This window comes from Strongylocentrotus purpuratus, unplaced genomic scaffold, assembly GCF_000002235.5.
Source record: "Strongylocentrotus purpuratus isolate Spur 01 unplaced genomic scaffold, Spur_5.0 spur5_scaffold_2, whole genome shotgun sequence".
In the NCBI taxonomy this organism is placed as follows: domain Eukaryota; kingdom Metazoa; phylum Echinodermata; class Echinoidea; order Camarodonta; family Strongylocentrotidae; genus Strongylocentrotus; species Strongylocentrotus purpuratus.
Genome location: NW_022145605.1, coordinates 22411585 through 22422025, shown reverse-complemented (window position 1 = coordinate 22422025; position 10441 = coordinate 22411585). Strand labels below are relative to the sequence as shown.

Here is a 10441-nt window from a genome sequence, read left to right as displayed (position 1 = left end):
TGATGGCAGTACGAAATGAAGTTTTGTTTTCAGAAGGAGAACGGGTCATAATCTCAATCTTCGGAAAGTCTACTTCGCGTGCGAATCCCTCCACGCATATAACTTAGCATTGATCTCATCTAAAGCTGGTTGGAGACGAGCCTTCACTCTATCCATGTATCCCTTCATCTTGGGGTTGTCTTTAAAGATGTCACGACCATTCACAGTGAACTGCATAAACTGTAGACAAAGTTTGACAACAAGAAAAAGAAAGAAGATGTTATATGACAGACAAAATACTAAAACAAAAAACACGATTGTGAATCTTCTGCCAAGTGTGAGTTTCTGACAGGTCTATCATTACAGGCGTACGTGGAGGGCGGGATATCGGGGGGGGGGGGGGGGGTTTGCTGCCCCGAATATTTAAAATTAACCATATTAACCGCCACCTGACACAAGGCACCCACCCCCTCGTATTTGGGCAACCGCTACCAGTGAGGTGCTTTATTTGAATTACAAATACAGATCTAGCATATTTTAATGACAAAATTACTATTTCAATTTACAATACAGATTAGAAGTTGGAAAATTGATAATTGGTCAAGTCATTTCAGCCACCACCCCCACTGGCGAACTTTGGCTTTTACGCCGTTTTCGATGCATTCATTGGTTATCACTTTTTGAATGAACTATGTGCTAAAACAATTCGATTTATTTAATGAAAAACTAATTTGCGAGAAAATGTCGGGTAGAAAACATTTACTAGTATAATTTGGAAATCTGTCTTGCCGACTAATAATTGCAGGTTGTTCCAGAGTTGTTGATATGTAAGTTGAAGGGAGGGGGTTTTATCCCTAATTCCTAAACAATCACTGGCGATCCTTTTGATTGCAATATCAGGTAAATTATTAATGATGATGATGATGATGATGATGATGTTTATACTAATACTAATACTAATAATTGAGATTGAAATTGAATATAGCACCGGTAAATTTAAAATAGCGCCTAAAAGACCATTCCATGGTAGCTGCGACCAGATCGATATCAGAATATGCAGTTCTGATATATACTTTCCAAACGGGACTTGCAAATCAGTCGATTGTAGTCAAGGAATATTGTTTTAAAGCTAAAGTAATATCAGTATTGAGAGGGAGCTACACAACATAAAGAGTTTATTATTTATAATTTCATCACAGACTCGATTTCAACTGCTCAACGGTCATTAAATATTGTAAAATCGCGTGTGCTTCCAATACGTTCATTTGAATCAAATTCATGACCCCATACCAAACATATATTGCTTTAGCCCAACTGCCCTAATTGAGACACCAGGTAACCATTTACTACACCTGAGTAGCGGGTAGCAAATGTAGATTACTGTCTTTTCAAAGGAAGCTAGTGCTGCGGCGGGACTCGAACCGGAAAGTAAGTGTCAGATCCATAATTTCGTGACGTATCCACTAGACTACTACACACTTCAAGAAAGGCCTTTAAATTACAAAGGTATACATTACCTCACACACAGCCATGATATCGGCGATTGATATTTCCTTGCCGCAGAGGAAGTCATTATCTTTAAGGAAACTCCTCTCGATCTTGTCGAGACTCTGCTTGAGATTCTCTGCGTCAGTCTTGACTTTTTCCTGATCCACTGGCTTCCCACTAAAAGCAGGAGCCAGTACCTACCAACCAAGAAATAAAAACATTACAATTTGTTAATTTATATCCAATATTTCTATAGCGTGGCAAAACACTTTCCTTAAAGTGACTCGGTAACATTTTCTCGGATTCTAAAACATAATTCTGGATTTAGCTCATGCTGCAATGACGATTATAAACTTTTAGGTTAGTCAGAAACCCCATGACTTTTACAAGCCGATCGCCTGGCTGATGGTAAAACCGGTCACTCAAAGATTTTTACTGTTTTGAGTCACTTCAGGATCATTTTGAAGCGCAATTCTTTTAGGGCTTCATTATTACTCCATATCACAGACACTGAAAACACCTATGGCCATGCATCTCAGATTTAACATTGTTTAACGATTTGAAAAAAAATATTTTTCATTATATACAGTCATTGACAGTGTATTTGGCAAATGAAGGTGGAGGAGGGGCGGGGAGAGGGGCAGTGAAAACACAACAATTGCTTCAATAGGTTGATCAAACACAGAGTTTTCGCTAAAAAGGGGGGTACAGGATGTCAGTAGTACTGAGTACAAGTTTTTTTTTACTACAGAGAAGTTCGGATTGTTTGAGAAGATATAATGTATTCGGCAGAAAGAATGAAAAGAGAGAAAGAGAGAAAGAGAGAGAGAGAGACAGACAGAGAGACAGATAAAGATAAATTAAGGGGGACCGGGAAGAAGACAGAGAGAGAGAGATAAGAGAGAAAAAGAGAGGTGGAGTGAGGTGGAAAGAAAGATAGAGAGAGAGAGAGAGAGAGAGAGAGGGGAGACAAGGGTAGTGGCCGGCCGGCCGGAATGAAGGTATGGTTCATGGCCGGGGGTGGAAATGGTTCGGCAGGGAAAGACGGGAAATATGGCATTGTAAAGAAAACATAACCTCTGAGGACGTTCATCCAAGGCCAAAATGACCATTAAATCGAAAAAACGCAGTTTATCGCCGATAAAAAAAGTTTTTTCTTGCAAAAAATCAATGTTTATCACGATCAAGTAAGCTCATCAATAAATATGCAGAGCTTTTGCTCGAAAAACTTAATTTCCCAGCGATTAACCGGCAATGAACTATTGGGCATTTGACTTGCCTCAACCTAACAAGCTGTGCTTCAACCAATGCCTCCTCGTCTTTTCCCCCCTCTAAATTGTACTTTTATACTGTATTATATGTGAGCCATGTATTAACATGTGATTTCTGGAAGACAAATAAACTTGATACTTGATACTTGATACGTCACAACGTATAGTTTCTATATACCTCAGCCACGAAGATAGCAACACACTTGCCCCTAGTGCCTGTATGATGAAAGGCGATGTACTCATCCACACGTGCACGAGACTTCATGTCCTTAGGGTACCAATGATCCTCAATCTTGTCGGCATACTTGGTTGTCAGGTAACGGAATATGGCCACCCTACGAAAAGAATAGACACAACAAAAAATACAGAACGGAACAGAGCCACCCTGCGAAAAGAATTCAAGAACGGAATATAGCGAACCTGCAAAGAGAATAGCCCAAACAATTCAGTAAAGAACGAAAAGCGACTTTGCGAACATAAAGTCAATATACGAAACAAAACAAAAGGAAATATGGCGACTCTACGAACGAAAAAGTCAAAATACGAAACACAGAACGGAATATAGCGACTCTGCGAACGTGTAGTCAAAACAAATATAGGGGAGATAACCCCAAAAGGTCATACAATACCTCACCCAAATAAATATTTTCTCAGAAACAATTTCTCAGGGCAATGCCATTTTCTTAAAAACGTGGCGTACTATGTGAGGTCATTTATCAAGTAAATATATTCAAATTTATGGATGCTTCCCCCCCCAGGTGTGAGTGGTGATGGAGCATTCATTCACCTGCTATTGTCCTTTGTATAGCAATTCCCAGAACGCAAATTGCACAAATAACTTGTGCTCTTCTGAGGTTCAGGTTTCTCATAAATAGAAATAGATTTGTTAAGTGCTATATTTAGTATTTTTAAATTAATTAGTTACAATTGTTCATCTGTTATATAATTTTCACTAAATGTAATTTCAAACTTCTAAGCTTTGATTTTCCTAAGTTTCGATTTCAAAGGTCTTTCCAGCTAAAGCTTGGTGCATATAGAGATGCCAACACTTTGACACCAAAAACAACAAACTGAGTATCCTAAAAAATCAGATTGAGGAGAGAAAAATCAGATTTTCACGAAAACTCGACACTACCACTGGCCCGTCGGGCCCTGGCCAGTAAAATTTCAGAAAAATGTTTACTCTTTCATTAAAAATTAATGAGAAAATAGTAAAGCAAAAACAAATTTCTATGCGATTCGCTGTTTTTACGGGTTAAATTTTTTTTTTTTATCGTACTGGTTGGCATCTCTGATATTAATGCATGTACAACTTCAACTGGTACGTCACATTTTCAAGAAAATGGCTGCGCCCACGTCATGCTAAAACGCATCACATCATGCCAAGAATATCTTCATTAAAATATCTTTTGTTCATCTTCGTAAGGAATATCGTACATCAAAGGGCAGGAATACATCTCATCAGAATACCTTCACTGATTATTTTGGGTGAGGTTCCTCTTAAGGTTATTTTTTGCTGTTCAGAATTGGTCTTACTTCTGATATATACACCTTTCCTTTACCTCAAGTTAAGACGACCGTTGTTCTTCTTCTTCTTCCTACTACTACTACTACTACTACTACTACTACTACTACTACTACTTCTACTACTACTACTACTACCACCAGTACCACTATCACTACTACTACTACTACTACTATTACTACTACTACTACTACTACTACTACTACTACTACTACTACTAGTACTATACTACTACTACTACTACTGCTACAACTACAGGTACCATCGTCACTACTGCTACTACATGTAGTTCTACTGTTATGTACTATCATGACTACTACTGCTACTGCTACTACTACCTTGACTTATACTACTACTTATAGTACTACTATTACTACTACTACTACTACTACTACTACTACTACTACTACTACTTCCATTACACGTACTATGACTCCTAATCTTAATCTTACTTCTATTATCACTCCCGGTACGTCCTAGGTGCAAGAGTTATATTGTTTATGTTTATATATTATATTTTAAATTATTATCATTCTAGGCCTATATAGCGCTTCTATTTCTGCACTATTCCTACAATTGTCATGATACAATACACTTGACACCTACAGTACAGACCTTTGGAATCTAGGTCACGTAAGAAACACACGCAGGGCAGGGAAAAGCAAATAAGAAACAATTCTTACATTTCACCGAGGTAGAAATCGCCATCTTTCAGTCCTGGAACTACTTGGAGAGGGAACTTGTCCGCGTACTCTGGCTTCTTGTGCTCGCCTTCAAAATAAAATTAAACACGTTTACATGTAAATGGTTATTCTTAATTCCTTGTCATTGGCAACATTTTTACCCAAATGGATTGTTAACGGGACGATGATAGGAAATTCACGACCTATAATTCATAAGTGTATGCTTATTTATTTAGCCCTAGAACTGTCCGGAGAGAGAACTTGTTCTCGTATTGGACTTCTGTGCTCGCTCTAAAATAAATGTAAACACGTATTCCTTTGAAAATGTATTCCTCCAAGGCATTGGTATTATCATGTTATGGACTGTTAAAGACACAATAGGGGAAGATTTTAAGCAAAGGAACTTTTACAAGAATCACAATAGGCAGTTCTGCACAGTCACAGTGTTTGAGAAAGAGCTTACACGAAACGAGAGGTCAGGTGGTTGTTAATATGATCTTAGTTACGCTAAACAGAGAATCTGTTCATGTCCTGACTGATCTCAGACAGGTTTGACAAACAAGATGATCTTCAAAGTACTCCATACTAAGACGGGTACAAAGAAAATATTTACATTTGTGAGATTGCGAATGACTATAGCAATACTTCTGCCCATACAGAAAAAGATTAGGAAGGACAAGGGAAAAAATATCCAACAGGTTTTGATGGTTATACAAAGCAACGATTTGAGGACAATCGATGATAACGACCTAAACTATGTCTTTGTAGAACGTATGCTAGTCGATTTATGAGAATGAATATTCAGCATTATTTTTCTCGGATCCCACATATTTTCTAAACTTAGACCGAATTATTCAACTGTTATCACATTATTGACATGGGACCAGCCCTGGAAAACAAAAGGAAAGCACTTGTGTACTGTTTCCGTGTATCGTCCCAGTCATATTTTCTTTCATTGATGCTTAAAAAGAAAAGAAGAGAGTATAGCGATGACCAAAATAATCCACCTTAGTCACACTCGACAAGTCGACACAGAAGAAAAAGCCAACCGAATGGTAATCGACATAATGATGATTACATTACCTCCAAATAAAATAGTCATGATTTTATTGACTGTCGGTAGGTTAAGACCCCGGACCGAGGTGGAGGTTTGACTGGGGCGTGTGGGGGATCAGCAAACATCATGAAGGAAAGGAGTGGTGAGGAAAATCAACAGAATAAAACAAACTTGAGTGGCCATATCCCGATAAGGACACCTCCTCATCATCATCGAATAACACTGAGGGTTGTGCTATTACCCCGTTATTAAAAAAGAAAAGAAAAAGAAAAGAATCATCTGGAAAGTCCATGTACGGGCTTTTTCTTTTCGATTCCTAATTTTCTTTTCATCGCAACCCCCAGTCCTAATTTCCTTCAAATTATATAGACCTTGATATTGTTGATACGCATAAACATTATGCTATGATATATAACAAGCAATGTTTTCGGCGTTAAGTGTTCATATTGACTCATATCGTGTATGCTTTATATACTCTCAATGATTCCAGGTGCTCGAAACTGGACTTTGCCACGATTGCATAACTAATTAAGCAATTCCTTTTCAATTCCGTCCTGTTTACATTGCGTAACAATATATATATATACTGTACACAGTTTGATCATTGTCTACTAGAGGAAAAGAGGATTGCTGCTGAAACGATGAGTTGGCATTTTGCACGATACCAGGTACGCAGATGAAACCATGTTTGTTTGCATTTAATCGGTCATTTTTCGTAATGTAATAAAGTTTAAAGCACCAATCTTTGTTTAGTGCCTAGTTACAAATTATTTTACCTGGTACGAATAATTGTAATTCAATCATCAGAATGCGAATAATATACCTTCCGTTATGTTAGGTAGGACAAACCATAATGTTTATAACACCTAGCAAACTAGCAATTAATATATGCAATTCGCATTCTGAATATTGATATACGATTATTCGTAACAGGTGACTGAAATGATTTCTAACGAGTCACTTCTTCTTCTTCTTCTTTGGTATACTCCTCAACGTTCCGTTGGGAAACAACGAGGAGGATGAGGGGGTGCGCACTGTTGCATAATATTTAGTCATTGTGGCTTGGTCGCTTGTAGTTTGAAGGTGTCGGTGTCTGAGGTCATTTGGATGTCGGGGGGTAGTGAGTTCTAGACCTTGATGGTACGTGAAATATAAGAGTGTTTAAAACAATTGGTGCGGGTGGAGTATTGAAAAAGTTTCCCGAAGTATGGATCTGGTGGCTCGGGTAGCTGGACGCAAGTAGACACTGGCAGGGCCAAGTTCCCCCAAGGCCTTGTGCAATATACAGACCCTCGAAATTTACCTTCGGGTAGAAAGCAGGTCCTAGCCTACTCCCATAAGTTTTGTAGCGCTTGTAGTTTGCCTGTAGTCATTTGTAGTCATTGCATACTATTCTGGCTGCCACTATCTGTACTTTTCCAATTTCATGGGTATGTAATTTTGAATATGGGTCCCAGACACTAGAACTATATTCTACGATTGAACGGACTAGTATTGTGTTAGTTACGGATTTAGTTTGTTTAGTATATGATATGAGGCTCCTACGAAGGAATCCATTAACCTTATTGGCAGATGATGTTATGTTCGAAATATGTGTATCCCACTTTAAATCACGGGAGACTTCTACACCAAGGTATGAGTGAGAGAAGTTTTTCTGTAATACTGTACCTCCTATAGTGTACTTGGTTATAACATGAGATCTAGAAGCAGCAAATCTTAGAACATGACATTTTGGGGGGTTTGGTTGCATTTGCCACTTATTCACCCATGCAGAAAGTCTGTCCAGGTCGTCCTGTAGTCTGGTAGCGTCAAGTTGATTTTTAATGTCAGAGAATATAATACAGTCGTCAGCTTTAATATAGTCGTACAGTTGAGGATACCTCGTCTGGTAGGTCGTTAACATAGGTTAGAAAGAGTAAAGGTCCCAGTACTATGCCTTGGGGAACGCCCGACAAAACCCTTACCCACTGTGAATGTTCTCCCCCCCCCCAATACTAACCGTTGGTACCTATCTTGTAAGATAGATGAGATCCACCGTTTGGTTTTCCCATTGATTCCATACTGATTAAGTTTAAGGAGGACACGAGGATGGGGCACAGTGTCGAACGCTTTAGAAAAGTCAGTAACAAGTAGGTCGGTCTGAGTCCGTTTTTCGGAGGAAAGGGTAAGGTCATGCGTGGTTTGAAATTAGTTGTTTCTTAAATCCATGTTGAAATTTAGTAAGTACATTGTACGACTCGAGATGATTCATTATATGAGAGTGTACAACATATTCTAATAGTTTACAGCATACAGAAGTGAGAGATATTGGTCTATAATGCTTGAACAATTTTAGCAAGAAAAGGCGCTAGTTCATGAGAAAACTCTAGTAGAAAACGGGGGAAAATTTCATCGGCCCCGGTGGCTTTTTTCGATCTAAGTTCTCCAAGAGTTTTTCAATCCCTGAAGTTTGTATGAAGATTTTTTCTACACACTAGAGATATTATACTGAGGAAGATTTGGTAGAGTCTGTAAGTTCTCCGTCGTGAAGACTAAACGGAATTGTTCGTTTAGTATTTCTGCCTTCTGTCTATCCTATGAAAAGACGACACCCTTTTCTGTTAATGCAAGAATTCCGGAGGAATCTTTTCAGAGACCTTTAACAAAGGACCAAGACTGTTTCCTGGATTCCAAGCAGAAATCTCTGATGTGTTTAAGAAAGATGTATGCATTCATTTTGATTACATTACGAAAATGGTTTATTGAGTACCTGAATAATAGTCAAATAATCACCACATGAGAAGAATGACAACACCGGGTCTAAAAACAGGAGAAAAGGAGAGGTGTCATCGCTTCCTAATCGATGTCATGCAAGGCTTTTAAAGAAAACCCCTACTCCTGTATACTTTTTATTTGTTGGTAAATACATGTAACCCACTATTTTCATCAACTGATGAGAATATATGATGTATGCGGAAAGAAAAAGATGTGGTTCAAGAAAAATAATTACAACCTTAACCCTGTAAACTGTTTTATGCTGGGCAAATATAAATGTTCTGTATAACTTCCTCTTCATGAAATTTGATAAGGCAATTAAGAATGTATTAAAGTTGAAATTTATACGAGGTCAAATAATTAAATTCCAAAGAGGAAAATTTCTAAATAAGCAAGAATGAACGCAAAACAAGTACCCAAAGATTTTCGAGAAATAATACTAAAGGCCAAATAACCTTGTCCCTATTGGAACATGCGAACAGGAAAAGGACGTATTATAATCAGAACTTGTAACTATATATGGGTTATACAACAGTGTAATGAAGTTTTTTTCTTCGAAAGTCTTTGTGATCGTGTTACAATAGACCATTTTCGTAATATATTAAACCAAAGCTAATGCATACGTCCAAATGAGGTGCCTCAATACAAATGTTTCATACACCTGTATTGAAATAATTGTATGTTAATAGTATGAACGCAAATGCATATATATTACGTGTAATTCTTTGGCAGGGTAAGACATTCTGCTTGGGCCTATATACCTAGCAACAACTTAATCATGCATGCAATTTGTATTCTGAATATCGAAATACAATCATTTTCAGTGGTAGAGCAGTGGTCTCGTAAACGCGATCGAGGTCCCGGGTTTAAAACTAAGTCAATACTCTAGCTCGTGCCCTTTCGTTAGGCATTAATTCGCATTACTTAGTGCCTTGGAGAGGACCTATAAAGTCATCGGTACCCTGGTTGATTATTGAAGCATATACATGCTTTCTTAACAGTCAGGTAAAATATGATCATCAAAGAAACTAATTGTATTTTATATGAGACACTTTATACATTAAAATGGTCTATTTCATCCCCGATGATTTTGTGTTTGGTCCATTATTACACGATGCTCTTTAAATGGGTATTCATAGCCACTCATTCACAAAAAACAAATCACAACGAAAAGAGCATACCCGTAAAGAGGTCGATGTATTGGAGCTCATGTGGAATGCCCATCAACTTTAGAAAGATGGCCAGAGAACGGCATGGCTGAGATCTCAGATCGACGTAGAGCTGGATTGTCATGGTGGTTTTGAATTCTCAGACTTTGCCCTGGTTCTTACTCGATACGTGTGGCTTCGTTCCTTACCTGTCGACTGCTGACAAATACAATGACACGGCAGTCGATGTTTATCCTGACCAGGGAGGTGATATAGAGTGCAGAGTGTTTGCGCATGAACCATGGTTTGCGTGAGCTTCATGCATGCCCAGTCTGTGCATACAATGGGTGGTTTAATAAAGACGTACACGTATAGCTCCGAGGGGAGGGAAGCTGTTTCTCTTTTAAATATATGTGTTCACATTGATATATATATACATTCCCTCCTTTCTTTTACCATGTTCTTGAATGTTAGAGCGAGAATCGAGATCGCTGAAATGGTGGAAATTAAACTGATTGAATCTACCGGCATTATAT

At 38.2% G+C, this 10441-nt stretch overlaps 1 protein-coding gene across 1 annotated transcript; it reads right to left on the bottom strand.

The window, feature by feature from the left end:
• Positions 1 to 10187, bottom strand: LOC115918233 (glutathione S-transferase theta-1-like). Its single transcript, XM_030991987.1, has 5 exons — positions 9939 to 10187; positions 4947 to 5034; positions 2917 to 3073; positions 1497 to 1664; positions 1 to 219 (listed from the first exon to the last, which is right to left on the bottom strand). The coding sequence occupies exons 1-5, from the start codon at positions 10048 to 10050 to the stop codon at positions 70 to 72; spliced, it is 675 nt and encodes a 224-aa protein (XP_030847847.1). The 5' UTR covers positions 10051 to 10187; the 3' UTR covers positions 1 to 69.
• Between the last annotated feature and the right edge of the window lie 254 nt (positions 10188 to 10441).

What these genes read in the sequence shown, in the direction of transcription:
- LOC115918233 (XM_030991987.1), bottom strand. Translation starts at nt 10,050, where the DNA reads ATGACAATCCAGCTCTACGTCGATCTGAGATCTCAGCCATGCCGTTCT. An exon ending in GATTTCTACCTCGGTGAAAT is followed by an intron (nt 3,074 to 4,946) that starts GTAAGAATTGTT and finishes TTCTTTTCGTAG; the next exon opens with GGTGGCCATATTCCGTTACC. An exon ending in TTGCTATCTTCGTGGCTGAG is followed by an intron (nt 1,665 to 2,916) that starts GTATATAGAAAC and finishes CTTGGTTGGTAG; the next exon opens with GTACTGGCTCCTGCTTTTAG.